Source organism: Aquarana catesbeiana, linkage group LG02, assembly GCF_042186555.1.
Source record: "Aquarana catesbeiana isolate 2022-GZ linkage group LG02, ASM4218655v1, whole genome shotgun sequence".
Taxonomy (NCBI): Eukaryota; Metazoa; Chordata; class Amphibia; order Anura; family Ranidae; genus Aquarana; species Aquarana catesbeiana.
Genome location: NC_133325.1, coordinates 340,088,944 through 340,116,766, shown reverse-complemented (window position 1 = coordinate 340,116,766; position 27,823 = coordinate 340,088,944). Strand labels below are relative to the sequence as shown.

Genomic DNA, 27,823 nt, shown 5'->3' with positions numbered 1-27,823 from the left:
TTTTGTACTGTTGAATGAAGTGTGTACTGAACTGATACAGTTGTAGGGATCCTGATTTGTAATTGCTATGATCACTCCAGATTACAGTTAAGATGTATAACCAGGTGATGCTTAAAGATGCTTAAATACTTTGACTTTTTATGACAAGATTCTGAAAAAAATTAAATCTGGACCTTATGTTCTGCTTTGGATGCTTTCCCATTTAGCAATAAAAACCTGCCAAAAGTCTTAACCCTCCCCACGCTGTCCAAAACTAAAAGAAAAGGGTTTTGGCTTTATATTTGCATTCAAGCTTACTTTTCTTTCCCCCAACAACCAGGAAAATATTTAGAAATGCTGACTGTTTTATACCTTAGTATTCTGCTTTATCATTTTTTTAGTCAAATTGTGTGAGTGTGTGTGTAAAGTTAAAAGACGGCATTGTCTATAATTAACCAAGCATACAGCTAACAGTCAGTTTTCCTGTATGGTATAGTCTAATACCATTTATCCATGTGTAAACAGGTTGAGTTAACCAAGAAAACATTCTGTTAGTAATGAACAATAAACAAACTGTGCAAGAATTGTGTTTAGTCAGAGAAACATCCGACATAGCCCTGGGGAACAGACAGGACATTACAGAAATATGTGATTGCACAAATCTACATTTTTTTCAATAGCTGGTGGACTGGAAGCCTTGTTTTGCGAAAGCTGTCACCGAAGATCTTTAGAAAGATAACAGGCTTCATTTATCACATTGTCTTAATTAACAATTGCCCCAGAAGCATTAAACAGATTCAGATTTGCGCTGGGAAAATGGCAACTGTAGACTGAAAGTTTTGAACAAATTCCTGAGATAGAGGTTAGGCAGCATCCTTCATACCTCAGTGTATTTTGACTGAGGTGTGCAATAATCCATACAAAATGATTTTTGCCATGTGTAAACTTTCCTCACTGTTTTGACATTTGTCATCTTGGTATTGTAGGCATAGCCAACTGAAAGTCTTGTAAGGACATGGGAGTTTTGGCAAATGCATCAAAGTAATGGTTGTCAGTAGGAGCCTTTTTAGATGTGCTGCTTGGTGGGGGAACTCTACAAAGGGTAAATGCAAAATACCCTATTACCAATAGCAGTGCAACAACCTCAGTCTAGAAGAAAACTGACAGTATACCAGGAATAAAAAGTTGTGTTGCGGATCTTCCCCACACAGCAGATGTAGGGGTAGTTAAAATGCATTGTACTAACGTTTCATAGTTATGACAAGCAAGACTATAAATACTGACTGTTTACTTAACACTCTATGTGAGAAGACAACTCTCTGCTGGATGATCTCCTGAATAGCCAGAGTTCAGCTCTGATATTTTCTATGCAGCCTCTCCACAGCTGTGAACATTTTGGCACATGTTTAGGTACTTTCTTCCACTATCTGGCTCTTTTTTCAGTTTAATAATAGTTCATTCCTTAAATCGAAGATGTAATGCAATGGAAGTGATGTGTGCTAATAATGTTGTATCAGATGACCTTGATTTATTACTCCTAAGTAATTTCTTTGGTGATAAAATGAAGTTGTCCATTTTAAACAAATGGATATATTAGGTCAAAGGAAAGTACTTCTGTCACTGGTCCAGATTATAACAATGTTTAACCACTTTAACAATAATCAGAAATGAAATAAATCCATATTTGCATGAAGTATTGCTCTTATCCAGATGTGGTCTTTCTCACATCTTCAGTGACCTCTGCACACATCAGTTGATGAGTCAGCCATTACGCTCCAATTCCATGGAAATCTTTTTTTTATTAAATAAATTACAAAAAAAAAAAGATGGAAATAATTGATTCCCTATCCCAAATAATAGAATGAAACTTAAAGAATATAATAGTTTTAGAGTGGGGATTTCAGGTATTTTACAAAAACCCAACATGCTATGGATGGGGGCATTAAGCCTCAATGGCTAAGGTCCTGTGGCTGGTGACACTGAGGGTTATTTACTAAAACTGGAGAATGCAAAATCTGGTTCAGCATAGAAACCAATCAGCGACAGGTTTTATTGCCAAAGCTTAATTGAACAAGCTGAAGTTAGAAGCTGATTGGCTACAGCTGCACCAGATTCTTAGTGTACCAGTTTTAGTAAATCTCACCCACTGTGAGCTGGTGCTGGTCAGAAAAGAAGGGTTATCAGGCTCAGCTTAGACTACAAAAAAATGGCACCCGGCCACACACAGGATCAACTTGGTTCTCCACCCGTTGAAGAACCCCACAAACGCTTTTCCCTCATGTGGGGCTTAATAATAGGAAATCTATGAGTGGAAAACCAAGCTGAAGCCAATTCTCATCATCTTTCACTACTAGCTTTACAGTCTGTTGATCCAGTGTGCTGCCGGGCACCAAAACTCTCCGCATTAATTCACCTACTACATCCATTGTGAAGCCCAAAACTAGGGCTCATCAAGTAGCAGAAGATGGACTCTAATACCCATAACTGATAATAAATTCATTTTTTTTAAAAAAACCTTTCAGCAGCTGACCTCAAGACTTACATTGTGTGCAGCTCCTTCATATTGTAAAAATTCATTTTTCTGCCAAGGACCAGCCCTCTCTAACATTTCACCCAGTAGGGACTTGATCAGAAAGATCTCTATGATCAATCCCATATTGGGTGAAACATTAAAGAGGGTGAGTCCTAGATGGGGCTGCTTTGGATTATTTCAGGGTTTACTAAAGTTGAATGTGATCTGACACCATCAGTGTACGAATTCCTGCTTTCATATGGAATTTGCAGAATAGTTGGGCTCCCTTTGATTGGCTGCTGGAGTTATAGAAGCAGGAGAGTCTCTCTACTTGCTCAATCAGTTCAAATAATCGATCATACTACTGTTCTATCAAATGCTTTTTGTACGTGTAGGTAAGCTGGAATTTTATCTGCTGGGGTTTATTTACTATTGCACTTAGATGATTGCATTAATTTTAATTTCCCTATTAGGTGCAAATTATTTTTTTTAATTCTTCTATTCCTGAGTGTGTTTTCGAAGTGAACAGTTAGTAAAAAATGTATTCCCCTAATAAATCATTCTCACTGAATGTTTTTTTTTTAATGCTATACAAATGAAAGTTAAACTATGAAATTGTGGAACTTGCTGTCATATGAATAACTGAACATGGTTGTAAACGGATAATGTATTCCTTATTGTTTTGTAATCTCTGGCTTGTTCATTAATTAAAGTCTATAACACTCTAACACAGGGATCTAAAACTGGCGGCTCTCCAGCTGTTTTGCGAAACTACAAGTCCCATGAGGCATTGCAAGACTGACAGTTACAAGCATGACTCTCACAGGCAGAGGCATGATGGGGCTTGTATTTTCGCAACGGCTGGGGGGCCGCCAGTTTGAGACCCCTGCTCTAGCAGATACTATAATATAAGTAAAATTACCCTTCTAATGGTCCAGTGTTGGGAACATACTGTACATTGTTACTGTGCAGATTTTTGTTTCATTGTTGCTAATGAGATGAAAAATCTCTGTGCTGACATTTTTTTTCCAAAGAGTAAACTTATATTGATTCTAAGATTGCTCCCACTAGACTGTTCTGCTTTGTGTGACAGTTGTTTCCGTTCCGCTGTTATGTGTATCATTTGGCATTGTCATTATTTATGAGTTTGTTAAGCTCTTTTGCACAGATTTATTTAGAAATTCAAGGACCTCATCGCCCACAGGATGTATTAATAGAATTTCATTATTAACAACACTAAAGTATTTTTTCTTTTAGCTTCCAAAGAGTCCCAACCAATTCCTAAAACCTCAGAAAAAACTATTGCAGAAGATCCCAAACCAGGTATTGCTTTTCACTTAACTTTTTTCTCCAGAATTTTTTTTTTATTCCTGGCATGACTACAGTGGAAACCTTTGCATTTTCAAGTTTCTTTGCATAATTCTGTCAATTCATATGATTATCATAATTATATTTCCTTATTGTTTTAGAATAAACAGCTTATGTTTTATTGCTTTTAAATGCTACATTTAAATAATCACATTATGATATTTACCAAAGTATAAAAGCTACATGTTTGACTTTTATGGGATTGTTAACACTTCTGTTTGTAATGCCTTATTTATATTTGAATATTTCCTCAATGGGAATAATGGTGTATTTGTTACAGAGTAAAAACGAAACCCGCATTATGGACTGATTTACTAAAAGAATAATTTTCACCATGTAAAGAAGTTGGTCAACACTTTTCAGATAATGGGGAAGATTTACAAATAAAGTAGAGCATGTTCACTACGCTAAGTGAAAATTTACATGCAAGGTGGTAATGTGAAGCTGTGCTATTTCCAATCATCCAAACATGTACAAGCAAAGATCTTGGTTTCCTTATTTTCCTTTTACATGATTGGGTATTCTTTGCAAAGTTAATTTTTACTTAGCTTCACCTCCTTCATCAAACCAAGTGAAAATTTATTTTAAAAATGAAAATACTTTACTCTTTTAGTAAGTCAACCCTAAATGAAACTAAAGCAGCCCATGCATTGATCATTTTTTTTCAATATCTACCAGCAGGTTGAATGAAAAAAGATCCAATTCACCTATCCACACATTTGATGTGGATGGGGGAATCCTCCCATTTTGATAGTGTATTCTGACAACAGCGAGCCTTCCTTGTTTTCAGAATACAATGATCAGTGGTGCTGGCTATAGCCAGCAGTACTGATCATTCTGGGAAAAAAAGGCTGGTTGTAATCAAATCAAACAAAAAACATACATGGATCAAAATTTAGCCAGTCCCTGCTCTACAAATTTCAGTCCATGTATGGGTGGCCTAAGGCTTAATTTCTTTATGTATAAGAAGATAAATATCTGCTAACATACTGCAGGTTGAAAGCTCTTAAATATAGCAAACACGAAAAACCAAACAATAGGGTTTATTTGCTATTTACTTTACAAAAGTCAACATTCATTCTTGTAAAAGACCCGTTTCTAAACCTTCAGTCCCATTGTTTGAATACTTCTGACCATCTTTTTCTGACCTGATGTTTCCACATGAGAATGTGGAAGTTCTGCTCTTTTAGCAGAGTCCAGGAAATCCTGTGCTTGAGGTGCCCATACTGTCTGTGTTAAATGTCTTACCCTAGACTGTGGTCACTTTTAATCCCCAATTACTCTCTATTTCTTATTTCTGTTTCAGAGCTTGTTTAGGTATTTGATGTAAACACCAGCTAAGATGAAAATGGCTCTTTGCAGTTGATTTACTAGAGAAGTATAAAAGTGAATAACAGTGAATAAAGTGAAGCTGTTCTTACTTCATTCAGCCATTGATGTGTAAGGCAAACTACTACATCATTGGGCATTCAAACTGACCACAGATTTGCTTGGTGAACATTTAATTTTCTAACTATACATTCTTAACTCCTTAAGTAAGTCAATCCCATAAAGTGCATTGGCCCCTTTGTTGCTTAGGTTTTATAACATATTCTAATGTATTGGTATAACGAATATTACATTTTTTGTAGCAGTAACAAGCCAAACTATTGCGGAATCTTTCACTCCAGATTCATCAACTGGTACCCTAGAATGGGTCCGAGCCGGTAACATAACTTCCAATTTCTTGCTTCCATCTCTCCTTTGCCCGCTCATGTGATTTACGGAACAAGTCGCTTGTCTTTCTAGGAAACCATGGCTGACCTTTGTCATTCCTTCAAATTCATTTGTTGCATTCCACAGCAATTTATCCTCTTCTTTCCTTCATGACATCCATTCTTTGTTCATTTGGAAATCATTCTCCAGCCAATGATCTCATCATTTGTTAGCTCTGCATGTGGAAATAGCTTTTTCTCTTTTTTCCTAGCATTTTTAGCATTGCTTTGGGCTACAAATTACCCATTTCTTTTATGGCACACAATAGCAAGCAAGAACAGTTTTAATTCTTTCTGTTTGGTCTTTGTTTTAATTTCCCATTTGCCTATTTATGTGGTCTCTGAAAAATATATCTGCAAATAATAAATCTGGTAAATACATTCAGATGTATATGCAACATTAACTGATATTTCCATTGCAGGATATTTTTTTTTTCCTAAGGTATATGAAAAACTATGACGAAACTATTGGTTTGCACTAAGGCATCTGTTTATACAGAATCATTTTTGAAGTACAAAAATATGGAAAATAGCAAGACACATTTTGCACTCCTTTGTTTCCTAAACATGTCCTTTTAGAGATAGCTTTGTGCATAGGACTGTAATAATGAATAGAAATCAGCTGCTTCTTTGTCAGTACATATACTGTCCCTCTCCATTTTCCCTCAGTGTCTAAAAGCACAAACCAGTGGGGAGGATAGACAGTGAGAGGCAAACCATTAAAACCTGCTATAAGTGAAATCATTATAGCATGTTCCCTTTAGGCTCCTGTTCTAGCATTCAGCAGTTCTTGGTTAACAACTATTAGGGTGGTTTTCTAAAAGAGTTTCTTTAATGCTAGCCGCGGAAACCTATTCTTGTTTAAAATATCCAGGGAATTGTTTTCTCAAATATGTAGGTGGCTAGGGGGACTAGATTTAAAAAAGTGGTGTCCTTGAAAATGATTCAAGTTTAAAAGAGCACACATTTGCTGAGCTATTTAAATTTCTATTAATAACTTGTTCCTGATGTGGTAAATGAGTGTTAAAATGGTATTATATCCAAAAGCAAACATTTATTACATTATAGCCTACCCATTCTTAAATGTGGTAGCTTCATTAGTTTTCTTTTTTAGGATTTCTTTCTTTTATTTTCACATGGTGATCCAACCAGTAAGTGTGTTGTTTTTCAACAGAACAAGCTATCCTGCAAATGTATCAGTTAAGAGTGTTGAGACAAACCATTTACCACTTACAATGATCAGCTTTTATTTTTCCATGTAAAACCTTCATCCCCAAAATAAAAAAAATAAAATAAAATGTTGCTGTAACTACCTGTAGTGTGAGCTGGAGTTTGACTTCAGTTTGTTAGTGCATGTAAATCTCCTGGTTCATCTAACACTCCCCTCCCCCTAGACTGACAGTGCTACTATGCCCCCTGTGCTTCTTCATCCAGAGTGGGGGTACTCTAATACAGGAAGTGTCTCACTGCCCAGATCACCAGGTGAAAACAGAAGGAAAAAGTCTAAAAAACAGAAAATTGATGCAGCCACCATAATCTAATGACTAGTAAGCTGCAAAATATGACATTTTTGGTTTTGGGTTTAGTACCACTTCAACTACAGCAAATAATTATACCATGATAAAAAGCAACTTTTTCAGGAACTAAGCTGTCTACAAAATCTGTGCATCTATACAGTTAGGAGGGAGGAGTGATAAAATACACACTGCAGAATAAAGTGGGGAAGGATCACATATTTTGTTGGGTTTTTATGGCTGTCTGTGAGGATTGGCCTAATTTCCTGTGCCTATGAGTTACACAGCGCACAGGGTTAAAAAAAAACCTACAAAGATTCTTACCCTGTGAACCCATTGGGGATTTCCCTTTACTTCCTGCCCCTGTGATATCTTGTTACTGGGACAGTAAATGAGGGTTTATTTCTCCAATGAGGACAGAGTCAGTAATAGGATTCTGTCCCTTCCCGCACCCCTTTTGAAGCAAAAAAAAAGAAACATTTAGACTAGAGTTGGGCATTAACTTATTGCAATAGCACATCCATTAGGCTAAAGCAATACAAACAAATTAGAAAAAAAAAAAAACATTCACCATTAACATTTTATAAATGGGTAAAAATTTTGCTAGATTATTTTACAAGGAATGAACAAACATACTCCAATGACATCAACTTTCACAAAGTTTTATTATTCCAAGACAAGATCACAGATCCACCCTGACCAAGCCCCACTCTGACAAGCTTCACCCAAAAAGGGTTTAAGAATTTTTACACGCCTGCATTGTACTGAGTTTTAACCCCCCCTAGCGGTATTCCCGAGTCTGGCTCAGGGTGGATTTTCAATACCAAAAGCTGTATCCCCGAGCCAGACTCGGGATCGCATCGCAGGATCCAGGAAGAGTTTACTTACCTTGTCCCCTGGATCCTGCGATGTCTCCCCGCTGTGATCTGTGAGCCGCGGTGTCTCGCTCGATTCACAGTGCCGAGCTCCGTTCCCTGCGAGCGTTGCGACGCACGGGGACGGAGTTCGGCGGCAAATTCAAAAAGTGAAACACACAGTATAGATACAGTATACTGTAATCTTACAGATTACAGTACTGTATCAAATAATTACACATCCCCTTTGTCCCTAGTGGTCTGCCCAGTGTCCTGCATGCAGTTTTATATTATAAATACTGTTCTTTCTGCCTGGAAACTGGAGATTGTCCATAGCAACCAAAACTGTCCTTTTACATCAAAAGTGGCTTTAGAGCAGTTAGAAAACAGCGATAATAAATTAGAATCACTCGCAGAATTGAGTGATAGTGATTTGTGGGAAAATCCATCATCAAACACTAAAAGTAACGAAAGTGACAATTCTGCAACTGAGCAAATTTCAGTGTTTTTGATTTGATTATATTATTGAATAATTTTTATTATTATATTATTATTTGTTATAATTATTTATAGTTATTATAATATAAATATTATTATTATTATATTATAATTTTTTATTTCAATTTTCAAAATTTATCATACCCGGGATGTCTACTAGGCTATGGTTTGGACAGATTTAAGTGAATTATTCCTAAGAATTACAGGCCTACAATATAAGACGCCAAATTTCTGTGCAAAATAATGGTACCGCTTTCAGCACCTAAAATCTGAAATAATCATACCACCAGGGAGGTTAATAGAACCAGGCAAATGATCTACTCTGCATTCTCTGGAATCAGCATTGTTAAACATTGCTGAAACCAATTTAGTTTTGGGTGTAAAAGCTCAAATTTTATGGAGTGTCTTAATGCCCTTTAATTGTGGAGATCTGGCATCTATAGCAAACAAAATTCCCAATAAAATATATATTGCTGCAATTTACTTGCTATAACTGCACAAATCTAGGGAAATACTTTGTGCAAAGATTTGTTAAATGTCACATATCCAACCACATTGTAAAAATGTGACCAAGAATTCAATGTAACAGAAATATGACAGCATTCCAAGGCAGCGACAATGAAACCAAGCTGTGATGTCTTTATATTATCAATAATTTCTTTGTTTCAAAAGAAAAAATGGTTCTTCTTAAAAAGGAAACACATCATTGTAAATTATATTTTCATGACTATAGTTTATTCATTTTATTATAATTGCCATTGGAAGTCCCAAACATGTTGGCTTACATCTACCCAGATTTATGCCTGTTGATTTAAAAACCATGAACAAACATTAGCCTTTTAGTTTTCAGTGTTGTAGCAATAGAGTAATGTAATATCTATATAAAGTATGCTGTATGTTTTAAAACATCATAGTCATGGTTACCTATTAATACCATTTTTTTTTCCTAAAGGAATCGAGAATATTTACTTTGCAAAGTGAAAACTATTTGAACCTAGTAAATAAACTGAATCAAATGAAAATGGTTTAAAAATTCTGCTTCTTTCATTTCTCTTATGCCCTGTACACATGGTCGGATTTTCCAAAGGAAAATGTGTGATAGGACCTTGTTGTCGGAAATTCCGACCGTGTGTGGGTTCCATCACACATTTTCCATTGGAATTTCCTACACACAAAGTTTGAGAACTTGCTATAAAATTTTCCGACAACAAAATGCGTTGTCAGAAACTCCGATCGTGTGTACACAAATCCGACGCACAAAGTGCCACGCATGCTCAGAATAAATTAAGAGACAAAAGCCATTGGCTACTGCCCCATTTATAGTCCCGACGTACGTGTTTTACGTCACCACGCTTAGAACGATCGGATTTTCCGACAACTTTGTGTGACCGTGTGTATGCAAGACAAGTTTGAGCCAACATCCGTCGGAAAAAATCCATGGATTTTGTTGTCGGAATGTCCGATCAATGTCCGACCGCGTGTACAGGGCATTATACAGGATTGGTTATTTAAATACTTTCTTGACTTTATTTTGAAGAGTAAATATACTTTACTCCTTTAGTAAATCCACCTCAATAGCCATATACATTTGTCAAACTGTTCCCGTGCTTTATCATCTTGTGTGTGTAAAACTGTACTGGAGAATTACATTTTGTAGCTAGTTCTACCTCAAGGTGTTTGGTATTTATTAGGTTACCATCAGTAAAAGTGAATGTGAATTGTTTGTATGCAGAGTGGACTGCTTGCATACAATACTAAAGCAATGTCTTTCTCTCTATGCACAGTCATTTTCTAATATTACAGTACTGCGGCAGATATATCAACTACATTTCATTTTGTCCCCATCTCACAGTAGCCCATCCTTACATTCAAGCAACTAATATACCAGCTGAGTCTTCTGTCCTTGATGAACAGTCTTCTCCTCTGGGTAATCATTTTAAGGTTTAATTTGTGTTAGGCAAATTATTATTATACAGGATCTATATACCACCAAGGGGGGCAATACAATTACAATACAGATCAATACAGAAGGAAAAGGAAGGCCTTGCTCATGAAGTTTATAAATCTAAAGGGAGGGGGAGGAGGTACAAAAGGTAATAGCTGCAGGGAATGATCTGATGCAGGTCACTCAAGTACAGTTCTTGGGTGGAGGTGGGGTAGGCTTCCCTGAATAAGTGAGTTTTCAGAGATCGCCTAAAGGCGGACAGGGTAGGAGCTGACTGAACATACTGGGGCAGGGAGTTCCAGAGGTAAATATTTCAGGAGTCCTGAATTCTATGCTAAGTTACATATTGTCACCAAATGTAGGGTAGAAAGGCAAGTCTAAACTTCTGCATGTTAGTATTTGCTATACTGTTTTGTTGTCAGTAGATGATTCACAAAAGGTGTCAGAAGAGATCTGTAATATCTAAATAAACAAAAGAAAAAAGGATACAATGCCTTAAAAATATGTACACTGGGAACTGGCTTGTAGTTCAAGCAATTTTTTAGTTACTTTTTTTTCTTGAATTTACGATAATCATATATCTTAGGCCCCTTTCACACTGGGGCGGTAGGGGGCGTCGGCGGTAAAACAGCGCTATTTTTAGCGCTGTTTTACCGCGGTATTCGGCCGCTAGCGGTGAGGTTTTAACCCCCCGCTGGCGGACGAAAAAGGGTTAAAACCCCTCGCGGTATTACCGCGGTATAGCCGCGCTGTCCCATTGATTTCAATGGGCAGGAGCGGTTTAGGAGCGGTGAATACACCGCTCCTTCAGCGCTCCAAAGATGCGGCTTGCAGGAGATTTTTTCTTCTCCTGCCAGCGCACCGCTTCAGTGTGAAAGCCCTCGGGCTTTCACACTGAACAAACAGCGGAGGCTGTTTAGGGGCGGTTTGCAGGTGCTATTTTTAGCGCAATAACGCCTGCAAACCGCCCCAGTGTGAAAGGGGCCTTAGGCCTTAAAGAACCCAAGACAAATGATTCATTATTCAGCTTCCAATATTAAAATTCTGGATGTAGGGAGGGACTCAGGAGCATACCTTTATACAGTGTAGCCATTTTGCAGGTGGATTGATGACATCTGTGCATTATTAATGTAATTATAGTAACAATGAGTAGAATCCTTCTTATGCAAAGGAGTAGCATGCTGAGACCCCAAATTCTCCACTGTAGTTAAGGAAAATGCACATTTTGTTCTAATGATGGGACCTATTTTTAGGGCAATATGAATGTTACATTAGATTTCAAACTCATCTACTTTTTTTACAACAGCTTTGACTGATAGTGATAAAGCAAAGCAGATACTCACACTTTAAAAACATTTTTTTAATTTATCATGCCAGAGCGCAAGCATATCAACATTCAACTAGCGTTTATGTCCCTGCTTTCAAGCCTATGGTATGAGTGTATGAAAGCAGATCTCCACTTTGTGGGGCTAGGCAAATTACCCTTTTGTTACACTTTAATAAAACAAAATCACCCAGCAAAACAGCAGAAGTAGCTTGCTTACTATCAAAAGAACTCTTATGCCCCATACACATGATCAGACTTTCCGATAACAAAACTGTGGATTTTTGGTCGAAGGGTGTTGGCTCCAACTTGTCTTGCATACACACGGTCACACAAATGTTGGGCAACAATTATGAACGTAGTGACGTACAAGACGTATGTGATATCTCCATTATGAACACTAGTTTTACAAGACGGAGTGCTTCCGGCTCGTCCTTGATTCCGAGCATGCGTGGACTTTTGTGCGGCGAACTTGTGTACACACGATCGGAAAGTCCGACAACAAACATTTGTTGACGGAAAATTTGAGAACCTGCTAGCCAACATTTGTTGGTGGAAAGTCTGCCAACAAATGTCCAATGAAGCATACACATGGTCGGACTTACCGCCAACAAGCTCACATCCAGCATTTCCTGTCAGAAAATCCAATCGCGTATATGCGGCATTAAAATGATTAGGACTACTCAGATCATGCTTATATTTATTAAATAGGTAGTTTGTAGCTGTATCTGTAATGCAGTTATATCATAAAAGATTAGTTGATTAATTTCTTGCTTTAGATTAAGAATTGCAACCATTTTCTTATATCTAGCTAAAGGATCACTCTTAGTTCTTGTACAAGAATCATATGGTGTTCCATCCTAAATAGCAATCGATTCTCTTCCTTCTTTGAAGCCTCCAAAAGATATGTTAGGTGATACAGAGTATGTTTCATAACTACTGAACCAACCTAATAGATGTGTTCATGCCATAGATATTATAAGCTACTAAGTGGCATTACGGTTATAGGTCCTTCATTAAACTAGATCCATTTTAATATAATTTTGTAACACATCATTTTATAGATAGAGTCATGATAAGAAATTATCATGTGCTATTTAATTGCTTCATCTGAGAGAAAATATTGGCGTGCATACTTTTCCCACAACAGTATTTATAGCAAATTTACACTGCCAAGAATGATTCGTGGATCACATAATTTGCGAAATATACTTTTTCCTTTATACTTTTGAGAGTTCTTTCACATGCTCATTCTTATACAGTTTTCTTAAGTTAAGACAATTCACTCTATTACGGAATATGTATGCAGTTAGCATATCCCCCAGTTTATTTATGATGATTGCACTCAGAATGATTGTTTACTTCTTATGTGAAAAAAAACTATTAGTGTGTACAAGGCTTTAGAGATATTTCCTCTAACTCCTTGTCCCAGTGACAACAGTTGTTAGAAGGTAGAAGGAAGTGAGGGAAAATCTAGAACAGGAACACAGACCAAAAAAATCTTACAGGAGTTCTAGCCGTTTTTATTTCTGCCTGTGCTGCTTCTAGTGAGTTCCCTTTACTTCCTGACTGGCAAAATGTACGGAGAACCTCAGATAGCAATAAAAACCTGGCAGGGTTCTAATCCTTTACCTTTCTATCCAAAGCTGAGAAAAAGGTCAAAAGTTATATTTTATTACTTATATTTTTAAACCTTCTCTGAGCAATTTATTCACATATTTTTTACCTTAATTTGGTCAAAGGTGAAATTATTGTTAACAAATAATTATTGCTGAAAAAAGTGCTATTTACTTACTTTACATCAGTTCATGCACATCACTACATTGCATCTTCTTGTGTCATTTTTTAAAAATAAATTATATCATTGTATGCATCTCCATCTTCCACTCGACACTCTGTCCAGCATGACTCAACTATATTTAAGGGCTCATTTAGTCCCCTGCCAGGCCCACCTCCTGGGGATTGGCTAAGGGCCTCTAAATATGCAGGACAACCCTCCTAGTCTCTACCCTCTAGCTTCCAGAACATTCTCCAACATTCCAGAATCAGGAGGAGGCAACAGAGAGCTGCCTGTATGAGTCATGCTGCCCTGAACTCTAATAACCCTTGCCCATATTCAAAGACTCACAGGCTTACACATGAGTCAGGATATAGTTTGCCTACTCGCACACTAGTAGCACACTAGAGGGTGCTACAGATAGATACTTGCAATGCTTGTAAAAAAATAATTTTTACTGATTTGTTTATTTTGGAAAGTTAAATAAATTTACATCTGGAGAGGTGAAGGCCAAGGGAGAGATGAAAGATCAATGGTTCTTACCTATACTGCAGAAGACTATGTGGTTGATTTACTATAGGATTAGTGACTATTCTAAGCAAAGTAGATATTAACTTCAGCTTTCCCTTAGCTTTGAGAATACAGTGAAACTTTTTTGTGTCTGAACATCCAATCGTGTGAAATGGAAAAGATAAAACTGGATTTTCCATGCATCTTGCTGTGCAGCTGAAGTGAAGCTTCGCTTTATTCACTAAGCTAGTTGACATTCATTTTGTAGAGTGAATGTTCTCTTTGCTAGGAGAACAGTCTTTACTCCTTTAGTAAATGAACTCCTATGAAACAAAATTAGTTACTGTGTACTTACTAAGTGAAAGTTTACCTGCTAGCCCAAGAACCTTGTACTCACTTTATAGAACTACAAATGTGCAGAAAATCATACATTTCACTTGCACGTGAGAAGCTGTTTGAAGCCAACAGATTTACTCTACTAAGTGCAATAATTACCTGGGCTGTCTGTCCTTAAAGTAGAACTAATGCTAAAAAAATATATTTTTTTTGGATAGAGTGAATGAGGATTAGAACCCTTATTAGGTTGTTTGTCATCTGTGTCCCATTGGGGAGATTTCACTTTAATTCCCCTCCCAAAGCCACAACAGAAGGTGAGAGGAAATCCCTTCGAAGTGAGAGAAATACCTGGTTATTACCAAGGTCCCTGAACTAGTGTTCCCCGTTGGAAGCTTTCCACTCTGTTCCTGTTCTGGTGTCAACTCAAAATTTGGGATTGTCTTCTACTTTTGGTCTTAGTGATAACAGTTACCAGGAAATATAGAGAGGGTGAATCTCCCTAACGAGTGCACAGGCACCAACAAAAATCATGTATTCTAATCCCTCTCCACTCTATCCAAAATGTAAAGCTAAATTTTTGCCTTTAGTTATTCTTTAAGGGGATAGTGTACATGCTGTAACGTAGATATGCAGTGCTGCTTAACATCAACTTGATTTAGTTACAGTACAAACTAATTCAGTAGACATTTATTTTCTTTGGACATAATACTGTGAAATAAGGAATTCTTTTTTTTTTTTAATAATTCTCTCAACTCAAATCATCAAATTGCATTACCTTAATAATCACCTAATAATTTCTCAACAGAGGTGAATATGGCACCAAGTGAAGAATTTCCACAAAGTCTAGTGCCCGCACAAACCAGAACTACTGTTTACTTAGGTAATAGTGCAATATTCTGAATAGGGCTTTTTATCAGATTGGCATTCACTGTTTATAGCCTTGACAAATACAATGTGCCATCTGCTAATGCCTACCCATTCCTGTTGCTTAGCCTTCCATAATATATTATTTCTTTGCTATATGGCAGAACCCAAAAAATGATATTGTGGTTTTCTGGTACAGGGCTTACCTAAGATAATTTTGACTTTTCTTTGAATACACTATTAGAAGTTTTAACAGGTTTAAAACATTTATCTAAGCCTTGTTGAACATAGTATTACATGTTTAGATACATAGGAGGAAGCATACATGATGCGACAGAAACAAATAATAATCTAACATTAAAATGAACATGAGGTGGTAGGGTCTTGGGGTAAAAAAAAATGGCCATTGAACTTGGGGCTTTTGGAGTTATAAGAACCATTCGACTCTGAAAAAAAAAGTAAAAATGCAAGATAATCATTCAGAACTTTATAACAAAGGACTCTATTTTCCTACGCTAATTTAAGAGTTAATACAAGTTGTAGGTGTAGAGTGGAAAAGGGATAGAGGAAGAAGGGGCATGAGGGTGGGAAGGAGTGTAGGCTGAAGTAAGGTCAGGGGTGAAAAGGAAAGGGAGTAGCATGGGAGATAAGATGAATAATTAGGAAAAATAAGAGAGGAGAAATGGTAGAAAAAGGGGAGGAATAACTGGGATATAGGGTAAACAAAATGAGGAATGTGAACACTGACCACAAGCTCTTTAAGTTTGTCACTTAAAGGTAAGAGGTTATCAATGCAAGGTTGCCTGAATTGTTCCAGTCAGTAAGCTTTTCAAAGAACATTCACACAGGAAAGTAACACACAGTTCCAAAATGTAAGAAATCTTAGGACAGTCCCACCAGATGTAGCAAAAGGTGCAGATGGGCAAGCATCCCCTAAAGTAGGTCACAGGATATATGTAAACTACTTTAGGTATTCTGGCTGGTACCACTGGAGCAAGAGCTTGCTTCAATTGCTTCTTATAAAGTTCTTCTCGACTTGCACTCCATTAGTTCAGCAATTGTTTCTTCGAGAACTTTTGGAGACTAGGGATTAGCACAGTAATCTCTGCAAAATTGATTTTGCTGCAAAATTACTGATTGCGTAGTTGGTAAATTATTGCTGAAGTGACTACATCATATATACAGTATTATTTTTTTTTTTGAGGAGTATATATAAATAACTTGTATACAACTTGATTTGGGCTTTGCAGTAATAGAAGTAAAAGTCTTCTTCATTGTTAAATGTTTTTCATACACAATATTAGGCTTCATGTAAAAAAAAACAGATCTCAGAAAATGTGCAATGTCATGCACTTTTACATAGAGTTAAAATTTATTGCAGGCCTGTTGATCTCTTAAAGTTATTACAAATGAAAAACTCAATATGTAGATAACTCTGTGTATGTAGTTATCTGCCAGGAAGAGATCTGTGTTTTAAAATAGACATGAGAGTTCCACATTATTTGGCAAAAGCCCTTGGGTTAGAATTCCATCTTTCCCTCAAGGAAAGACCAGACTGTTTCCACAGCCTCTATTTCTCATTATTTGCGTATTTTAATTCGATAAACACATGCTTTCAGCCATTTCTCCCTTATATATCAGGCCACAGAAACTACCATATAATGTTATTTATTTTTTCATAAAGTCACATATAATTTGTATTTTGGAGCATAAGATATTCAACTATTTCCATTGGTAAAAAACGTGTTTAAAAAGTAAAATTTGATTGTATTATGTTTATATGATGTGGCAAGTTTATGTAAACTAACCGTCAGTTTTCCCACAAGTTTTTCTTTACCAGTCCAAAATAAATTCAACTCTTCTGACTATATTTCCATCCAAGTCATTAGTCTTCCAGAAATATTCAATATTTCCTTATCAGAAATGCTTCCAGCACAGCAACATAATGTGCTAAACCAAAGTCATATGACATACTGAAAAGTTCTAGTAGCTGAATTGTTTTTAACTAAAACACAGTGGGGTTGTTATGTTCATTATTTTACATATGCAGTATTATTATTATATTATTATTATTATACTATTCTCAGACCCTGTTTTGTTTAATACAGTTAAGGCATAATCAGCATCACACTTTTTTGCAGCTACCATTCAGGACTCCCTATGCAAAGCGCATTAGACTTATTTATTTCAAGAATATTGTGAAAATAAAGTTTTCACTTGGATATATTTGGACATGCATCCGCTTTTCTATCTAGTTGCTTATTACCTTAGCTCACAGAGCTCATATGGCTCTGTTTTTGTTCTCTTTTATAGACACCTCCTAGAAACACTCAGTTAATTAGATGGTGAATAAACTTCTATATTTAAAAACCTTTGACTTGAAAACAATTTCAATCACAAAAATTAGCGAATGATGCACAATTATGAAAGTTATGTATGCTCTTTATGTTGGCAAATTGACCCAAATTGATTCCAAAACCCAGAATCGAACTATGTTTGGGAAGGCGATCGATCAACTTAAGTACAACCTGCGTACTGGATTTTACATGCAATTATCGCTAGGGGCGGTTATAGTCACTAGCAACAATCACTGTGTTCTGCCGGGGACCCCAACCCTCCTTCGCGCACAGAGAGAATACAATGCCTCGGCAGGAGGGATTCCCCTGTCAACACTGTCTGTGTTGATGGTTGCAGGAAAGAAATTTGCTCTGTCTATGGCCAGCCTAAGGGATTACAAAAAAGTATGATAACCTTAGAAGAAACAGCAACGTGTATAGATAAAATGTCAGCCCCTGTGGACAGCAAGGAAGTCACTGTACATTACAACCATTTTGCGCATAGTTGTGCACTTTACATAACTGATAACATTAGGGTAGTAAGTGCAGTTTGCCTATTTTTTTATTTTATTAACATTACTTTAGGAAATTCAAGATTAGATCTAAAACTGTCCCAATGGGAGGATTTCCAATTTGGAGACAATGGTCGCCAAGAAAAAAAGCCTTTTGAAGGGAGTGGTAATTGCACTGTATGCCTAAAAGATACTATCCAATATTGCAGAGATTATGTGGATCTGCAGCATCTGTACAATGTGTTGGCAGCTTCTACACACCAAGGGAAATCCATAGTCATCTTAGGTTGCTACAGAATGAGTAAATATAAACAAAATATCTAAAAAGTCTAGATGCAGGTTAATTCCAATATAAAACCTGAAGGAGTACAAAGACAGTGAATATCTTTCAAGAGCTGGTGTCACCCTCTTCATCAGAGCTTTAGGGATTGGAAACAATGTTTGACTTTAGTGTGGCAGGCTACTCATTAGCAGCTGGTAGAGGGTACCTGCTGATAAACAGCCTACCTAACTAAAGTATTTTATATCAAAGCATCGCTTCATTATTACTTTCATATACATTTTCAATGTGTTTCCAATGTAAGATTTTACACTGGAAATAAACTGGTGTCTGGACTTTTTAAAGTTTGCAACAGCGCACTTCAGTTATATATTTATTCAACAATCAAAGCCTGACAGATATTTTAACACTCCCCCAACTTTATCCAGAATTTTGAAAAAGCTTTATTTCATTTTTTAGAGAAGAAAAGCTAAAATTTTTGTCACCTTTATTTCTCCTTTAAAAAGTGTTTTTGCTACTGCAGCAGAGATTTCCTTGTCCTTGTAAACTATAACAAGAATGATGTGGCTCCATGACCAGAGTGAATATTGACAGATCTATCATTTTTTTATTGTTTCTTGGATGACTAAAAAGTCATGTTGTAGCTATCCATCTCTTAATCTCTTATCCATCCATTCATAATAAGGGCAGAGGGGGCAAAATTTATGACGAAGCAGTGTTTTTGCAGTGTTTTTGCAGTGAATTGCTGTTACATGACCATGTACTTGACTGTTACATAAGGCCACCAGATGGAGAATGATGTGTTCCTCTATGAGCACCTTTAGGGCTTATTTCACAGGCTTTGGGCTTGTAATGATGGCATCAGTTTGACATCAGTCTGAGACTCATCTGAGAATATTTATAATTTACTGATAATTGCAGTTGAGCTGCAGTTGACCTCTTTGTGATCTGTATTTCACTTACTTCATGCAACTTTTGTGTTCCTGAAGACTGGAAATCCACTTGAAGTGAACAAAAATCAATCAAGACAGGCCCTTACTAGGACCATTACTATTAGTAATATCAAGGTCACAGTAGGGTTACATTGCACATATATGTGTATATTTCTGTGCACCTTCATTTACACACCACAGTATACATCACTACCATCAATGCACATGTACAAGCATATAAACTCCTGCAGGCATGTGCACTATGAACTGTTAAAAAATAGGCATCAAAGCCAAGTAGGGTATGGGTCTATACCCTTTAGACATTAAGGGTTTGAAGAGGGATTATCTAAATTAGATCTCAGTCTGTTGTACACAAATACTATTTTATATACACTACATTTTACCTCTATCCTTAGATATGCAAACCTGTTTTTTTTTTTTTTTTTTTTATTAACAGCGTCATCTACAATATCACCTGTTTCATTTACAAAAGAACTTCCAATTTTACAGCCAGAGACTGTTCTGGGTAACCAACAAAAATGCTTCATCATGCTTCATCGTGCTATCACAGCAATACTCAGCTGCTTTCACACTGTGACCTTTCTGTGGCTTAGCAGAATTGCTTAAGTTAGCTCAATCCATCTATGAGTGGCTTAACACTGAAATTCTCTGCATACTAGTTTGGCCCTTTAGTAATGTTTGCTAATTGCAGTACTTTTTTAATGTATTTTATCTTTGCAGAAAATACTTCCAAGACACCATGACTTCATTATTTCTCTAATCCCATTCATGCTGTTATCTCAATGCCAAATTCACAAGCTAAAATACTGGTTATTTCTTTTAGCAAGTGATGAGCTGGCTACTTACGTGCCTCAACCAATGACAGTTTCACACATAATACCTGGTAAAGTTTCAATTTTTTTCTCTCAACAAAAAAAATGTTACTATGGTAAAAATATAGATTAGTGGTGAGTTACTATGTGTTGTTTAGCTGCAACTCATAAATATTCCTAATAGCCCTTTACAGAGTTGTAATTTAAAATGATCACCAGGAGTAATGGAAAGTCCATGATAGACTTCTAGCAAATCAATATAATCAATATCAATGAAGGCAAAGACTAAAATGTGTCTACAGCATTATTACAAATATTGGCATTAGACAGATATATCAAATCACATATGGCTTCATTTATCAAAGTGCCTGGTGTCAACAACTAGAAAAATTCAGTTTCATTTTTCATCGGTCATTTCCCAGTGCAATCTTAAACTTGATAGGTTGTCATGTGGCAACCAAGTCAGGCCTCTCACCTCAACTTTGTGGTGCAAATGCTTAACCCAATCAGGGAAAATCACAGATTTGTTTCATATTCTGATGCAGACACTTACTTTTCCCATACTCCTTGTTCAACCACCAGAAGGAGTAAGGTAGGATTTGTTCCTTGTCTGCATCTTTACCACTGCCTGGAACACAGAGTGATCTTTCCCAGCCTTAGCTACACTAAAGTTTGCTTTTTATCTCAGCTAATGTTGTCACAGGGATACTGAGTTCTCATTGTTGTAGAACTGGTCGAAGGTTTAGGGCCACAGAAACCATGTATCATAATGTTGTAATGCATTCCTTACAGGAATACATGTAGAATTTAGTAGAGATCCAGCAAGGGATCAAAACCTGCTTGGAAAATGGAAAAACTCATTAGGGCAGAGATACTTACACTAGCAGAAGTGGTACCTGTGCTTTAATCACAGGTCAGGACTAATTATGTTGTAGTGACATTATTTAGGAATACTTTCCCTGCATATCCTCTTGTAAAATTATTTGTAGCATACAACCTCTAACATAATATTCTATACCTATGTACTCTGTTATTGTAAAAGTCATTTTAGAAATTTTGACCACATATTAATACTTTTATATTATCTGATTTCATAATGGCGATCCAGATGTACCAGAGTCTAATGATGTACAACAAGTGAGCACTGGTATGCCTATTAAACTGCGCACAACGTCTGGTAAAGGTACATCTGAACATTACGCTTTTGCTGTGCCGTACCTCTAAAAGACTTAAAAACTGAACCAGGCTTTGCAGCTAAATTGTACAGTTATACATACCACTCATATTTATATACTCTATACCACCATTGCCCCTCCTTCTTCTCTCCTGACAAGTTTACTTTTATTCTACTTTGTGCATGATAGCTTTCAAAAAATAAAAAGAATATTAGAAATAATATACTCATTTAGCTGTGCTTTTTCAACAGGGATGCATCCTAAAACAACTCTAGTGTCAAAATTGAGTACACACAGGCCTTTCCAAAAGCACACAACTACCATAGGTAAAGACTACTATTCTATAGCATTTCTTTCCATGTGGCAAGCCAAAAATTGTGTGGTAGCAGGCCATGTCAGGTGGAAGGAACCAGACTGATTGTGTTTTAACCACACAGTCCAGATTTCTCATATTCAATCATTTAATTAACCCTGATAAAGGGAAGGGGCTATAAGAACTTTTTTTTAAATTCATGAATTTAAAAAAAGAACTTTTTCTGAAAAGCCTCCCCTACAATATCACCAGTTTTATTTACAAAGGAATTTACAATTGTACAGCCAGAGACTGTACTGGGTAAACAAGGAGGCTCCATCATTCTATTACAGCAATACTCAGCTGCTTTCACACTGTGACCTTCATAAATGTACTCAAGAGCTTCTAAATCTAGCAAAATTGCTCAAGTTGGCACAGTCCATCTATGAATGGCTTAACGTTAAAATTCTCTGCATACTAGTTTGGGTTTTTAGTAATGTTTGCTAGTTGCCGTACGTTATTTAAGTATTTTATCTTTGAGGAAAGTAAGAATCCCATCCATGCTGCTATCTCAATGCCAAATCCACAAACTAAAATACAGATTATTTTTTTTTAGCAAGTGATCAACTGGTTATTTATGTGCCTCAACCAATGACAGTTTCACACATAATACCTGGTAGAGTTGATATTTTTTTTCTCAACAAAAATGTTACTATGGTAAAAGTATATATTAGTGGTGACAATGTGTTGTTTATCTGCAACTCATAAATATTACTACAAGCCATTTACAAAGAGTTGTAGTTTGAAATGATCACCAGTTGTCATGGAAAGTCCATGATTGACTGCTAGCAAATCAATGTAATCAGATATCAGAGAGGGCAAATACTAAAATGTGTTTACAGCAGTATTACAAATATTGGTGTTAGCCAGGTATACAGCATCAAATCATGATAGGCTTCATTTATCAAAGTGTCTGATGACAACAACTAGAAAGTTTAGGAATTTTCCCTTGGGATTAATAAAGTATTCTGAATCTGAATCTGAAGATTCGGTTTCATTTTTCATCAGTCGTTTTTCCAGTGCAATCTTAAACTTGATAGGTTAACATTTGGCAACCAAGCCACGTCTTACATCAGATACTTACATAAATGATTTCATCATCTCATATTTGTGGTGCAATGCAGTTCAGTGGTCGCCTTTTCAGCAGGTGAGGAGCCGATATCCAGTGAAGTTCCAAAGCTCCAGAGCTCCACAGTGAGCAGTGGTTTACTTCCAGAGCCACACAGGACCATAGCGGGTAAAGGTTGATTTTGATTTTATACATTACATCTGATAGATTTAATTAGCTTATAGTAATCTTGGCTTTTGCAGTTTCATTGATTGACAATCAAACACAATAGTACTCAGGGCTGGTATTTTTTTTTTTGTTTATTTAGTTTTTCCTTTGTAGTGGGGCTCTGTGCCTTAAGAAAAGAACAATACTTTACCAAATCAGGGAAAATCACAGATAGGTTTTATAATCTGATGCAGACACTTACCTTTTGTATACTCCTTGTTCATTCACCAGAAGGAGTAAGGTAGGATTTGTTCCTCCTCTGCATCTTCACCACTGCCTGGAACACAGTTAGAGTGATCTTTCTTTGCCTTAGCTACATCTGTGTAAAGCTAAAGTTTGCTTTTTAGCTCAGCTACTGTTGTCACAGGGATACTGAATTCTTTTTGTAGAACTGGTCAAAGGTTTAAGGCCACAAAAACCATGTATCAGAATGCTATAATGTATTTCTTACAGGAATACATGTAGAATTTAGTTTGGCCAGCGACAACAATGGATCAGCTACCAGTGGAAGATCTCCTAGCCAGCAGTAGAGATCCAGCAAGGGATCAAAACCTGCTTGGTAGATAGCACCATCCACATGGAAAAACTCATTAGGGCAGAGTTTTCCTGTAATGTATTTGCAATGATACTTACATTAGCAGTAGTGGTACCTGTGCTTTAAACACTGGTTAAGCCTGTTTCTGTTGTAGTGGCATTATTTAGGAATACTTTCCCTGCATATCCTATTGCAAATTATTTGTAGCATCCAACCTTAGCTCCAACATTAATATTCTACATGTGCTCTGTTATTGTTAAAGTCATTTTAGAAATTTGACCACAGATTATTACTTTTATATTATCTGATTTCATAATGGCTTTATTGCCAGGAGATGTACCAGAGTCTAATGATGTACCACAAGTGAGCACTGATATGCCTATTAAACTGCACACAACGTCTGGTAAAGGTACATGTGATAAAGGTGTTCCTTATGCATTGATCTGAACATTATGCTTTTGCTGTGCTGTACCTCTAAAATACTTAAAAACTGAACCAGGCTTTGCAGCTAAATTGTGCAGTTATGTATATCATTCATTTTTCTTTATACCACCATTGCCCCTCACTCTTCTCTCCTGACAAATTTACTTTTATTCTACTCTGTGCATGATGGCTTTAAAAAAAAACAGTATATTAGATAAAATATACTCATTTAGCTGTGCTTTTTCAACAGGGATGCATCCTAAAACAACTCTAGTGTCAAAATTGAGTACACACAGGCCTTTCCAAAAGCACACAACTACCATAGGTAAAGACTACTATTCTATAGCATTTCTTTCCATGTGGCAAGCCAAAAATTGTGTGGTAGCAGGCCATGTCAGGTGGAAGGAACCAGACTGATTGTGTTTTAACCACACAGTCCAGATTTCTCACATTCAATCATTTCATTAGCCCTGATAAAGGGAACTCTAGTGTCAAAATTGAGTACACACTTGCCTTTTCAAAAGCACACATCTACCATAGGTAAAGACTGCTATTCTATAGAATTTCTTTCCATTTGGCAAGTTAAGAATTGTGTGGTAGCAAGCTATGTCAGGTAGGAAGTACCAGACCGATTGATTGTGTTTTAGCCATACAGTCCAGATTTCTCACATTCAATCATTTCATTAGCCCTGATAAAGGGAAGGGGGAGGGGCTATAGGAACTTTTTTTTCAGAATACATGAATTTAAAGCCCTTTTTTTAACAACAATATCAGCAGTTTTATTTCCAAAGGAACTTCCAATTGTACCGCCAAAAACTGTACTGGGTAGACAAGGAGGCTTCATCATTCTATCACAGCAATACTCAGCTACTTTCACACTACGACCTTAATAAATGTACTGAAGAGCTTCTAAAGCTAGCAAAATTGCTTAAGTTGGCACAGTCCATCTATGAATGGCTTAACAAGGAAATTCTCGGCATACTAGTTTGGGCTTTTAGTAATGTTTGCTAATTGCAGTACATTATTTTAGTATTTTATCTTTGAGGAAAATACTTTCAAGGCACCTTTACTTCATTAATTCTCTTATCCCATCCACGCTGTTATCTCAATGCCAAATCCACAAACTTAAATACTAATTATTTTTTTAGGAAGTGATCAACTGGCTACTTCAGTGCCTCAACCAATAACAGCTTCACACATAATACCTGGTAAAGTTGAGATTTTATTTTTCAACATAAAAAAATGTTACTATGTTAAAAGTATATATTACTGATGATCAGGTTGTTTAGCTTCAACTCATAAATATTCCTCATAGCCATTGAAAAAGAGTTGAAGTTTAAAATGATCACCAGGTTTTATGGAAAGTCCATGATTAACTTCTAGCAAATCATTGTAATCAGATATCCATGAGGGCAAAAACTAAAATGTGTTTATAGCAGTATTACAAATATTGGTGTTAGCCAGGTATACTGCATCAAATCACAATAGGCTTCATTTATCAAAGTGTCTTGTGTTAACAACTAGTACGTTTAGCAATTTCCCTTTGGGATTAATAAAGTATTCTGAATCTGAAGATTCAATTTCATTTTTCATCAGTCGTTTTCCAGTGCAATCTTAAACTTGATACGTTGTCATGTGGCAACCGAGCCAGGTCTTACATCAGATACTTACATAAATGATATCATCATCTCATATTTGTGGTGCAATGCAGTTCAGTGGTCGCCTTTTCAGCAGGTGAGGAGCCGATATCCAATGAAGTTCCACAGCTCCAAAGCTCCACAGTGAGCAGTGATTTACTTCCAGAGCCACACAGGACCATAGCGGGTAAATGTAGATTTTGACTTTATAGATTACATCTGATAGATTTAATTAGCTTACAGTAATCTTGGTTTCTGCAGTTTCATTGAATGGCAACCAAACACAATAGTATTCAGGGCTGGTAATTTTTTTTTTTTGTTTTGTTTAGTCTTGCTTTTTGTGGTGGAGCTCTGTGCCTTAAGAAAAGGACAATACTTTACCAAATCAGGGAAAATAACAGATATATTTAACATACACTTACCTATCTCATACTCCTTGTTCACCCACCAGAAGGAGTATGGTAGGATTTCTTCCTCATCTGTATATTCACCACTGCCTGGAGCACAGTTAGAGTGATCTTTCCTAGCCTTAGCTACACCTGTGTAAGCCTAAAGTTTGCTGTTTAGTTCAGCTACTGTTGTCACAGGGATATTGAGTTCTCACTGTTGTAGAATTGGTCAAAGGTTTAAGGCCTCAGAAACCATGTATCATAATGCTGTAATGTATTCCTTACAGGAATAGATGTAGAATTTAGTTTGGTCAGTGACAACAGTGGTTCAGCTACTGGAGGAAGATCTCCTAGCCAGCCGTAGAGACCCAGCAAGGGATCAAAACCTGCTTGGTTGATGGTACCATCCAAAATGGAAAAACTCATTAGAGCAGAGTTTTCCTGTAATGTATTTGCAATGATACTTACACTAGCAGTGTAATACCTGTGGTTTAACTATGCGATAAGCCTATTTCTGTTGTAGTGACATTATTTAGGAATACTTTCCTTGTACAGTGCTATGAAAAAGTATCTGCCTCCTTCCTGATTTTTTATTTTTTATTTTTTTGCATATTTCTCAATTTTAAATGATTCAGATCATCAAACAAATGTTTATATTACACCCTAGTAATTAAGATAATCCTAGTAAATCCAAGATACAGTTTATAAATTATTATTTAATTTATTAAAGGAAAAAGCTGTTCAAACCTGCCTGGCCCTATGCGAAAAAGTAATTGCCCCCCCCCCCCCCCCATGCTGAATTATGAATGAACTGTGATTAACCACAATCTTTTGGAAAGCTGAGTTAAATTTCACTTGCCACACCCAGGTCTGATTACTGCCAGACCTGTTGAATCAAGAAATCACATAAATAGAAGCTGTCTGACAAAGTAAGGCACACTAACAGATCCCAAAAAGCCATAAATCATGCCACAATCTAAAAAAATTCAAGAACAGATTAGAAACAAAGTAATGCACATGTATCGGTCTAGGAAGGGTTTCAAAACCATTTCTAAGGCTTTGGAACTCCAGAGAACCATGTGGAGAGCCATTATCCACAAATGGAGATAACTTGGAGCAGTGGTGAACCATCCCAGGAGTGGCCGGCCTACAAAAATTACTCCAAGAGCATGACGACGACTCATTCAGGAGGTTATAAAAGAACCCAGAACAACATCTAAAGAACTGCAGGCCTCACTTGCCTCAGGTAAGATCAGTGTTCATGATTCAACAATAAGAAAGAGACTGGGCAAAAATGGCAGCCATGGGAGAGTTCCAAGGCCAAATACACTGCTGACAAAAAGAGCACAAAGGCTTATCTCACATTTACGAAAAAACATCTTGATCATCCCCAAGACTTTTAGGCAAATATTCTGTGGACTGAAGAGACAAAAATTTAATTTTTTGGAAGGTGTACGTCTCGTTACATCTGACATAAAACTAATACAGCATTTCATAAGAACATGGTATGATATTGGAACATCATACCAACAGTCAGACATGGTGGTGGTAGAGTGATGGTCTAGGGCTGCTTTGCAGCTTCAGGACCTGGACAACTTACCATTATTGATGGAACCATGAATTCTGAGCTCTACCAGAAAACCCTAAAGGAGAATGTCTGACCATCAGTTTGTGACTTCAAGCTCAAGTGCACTTGGGTTATGCGGCAGGACAATGATCCGAAACAGAACAGCAAGTCCACCTCCAAATGGTTCAAACAAAGCAAAATTTTGGTTTTGGAGTGGCCTAGTCAAAGCCCGGACTTAAATCCAATTGAGATGCTGTATCACGACCTTACACAGGCCGTTCATGCTGGAAACCCCTCCAATGTGGCTGAATTAAAACAATTCTGAAAAGAAGAGTGGGTCA

General features: G+C 36.7%; 1 protein-coding gene across 50 annotated transcripts in view; it reads left to right on the top strand.

The window, feature by feature from the left end:
* Positions 1–27,823, top strand: part of ABI3BP (ABI family member 3 binding protein) — a 496,221-nt gene that overhangs the window by 260,370 nt on the left and 208,028 nt on the right. For 25 of the 50 annotated variants that reach the window (XM_073614901.1, XM_073614922.1, XM_073614921.1 and 22 more), the window contains exons 10-22: positions 3,734–3,814; positions 5,491–5,565; positions 10,332–10,406; positions 15,177–15,251; positions 19,753–19,821; positions 20,140–20,199; positions 21,237–21,311; positions 21,555–21,629; positions 22,800–22,892; positions 23,798–23,875; positions 24,140–24,214; positions 25,038–25,097; positions 25,621–25,713. In XM_073614901.1, coding sequence (XP_073471002.1) covers positions 3,734–3,814; positions 5,491–5,565; positions 10,332–10,406; positions 15,177–15,251; positions 19,753–19,821; positions 20,140–20,199; positions 21,237–21,311; positions 21,555–21,629; positions 22,800–22,892; positions 23,798–23,875; positions 24,140–24,214; positions 25,038–25,097; positions 25,621–25,713 — 984 coding nt within the window. The remainder of the gene's footprint in view (positions 1–3,733; positions 3,815–5,490; positions 5,566–10,331; positions 10,407–15,176; positions 15,252–19,752; positions 19,822–20,139; positions 20,200–21,236; positions 21,312–21,554; positions 21,630–22,799; positions 22,893–23,797; positions 23,876–24,139; positions 24,215–25,037; positions 25,098–25,620; positions 25,714–27,823) is intronic. The other 25 variants (XM_073614887.1, XM_073614885.1, XM_073614884.1 and 22 more) reach the window with 25 other exon arrangements.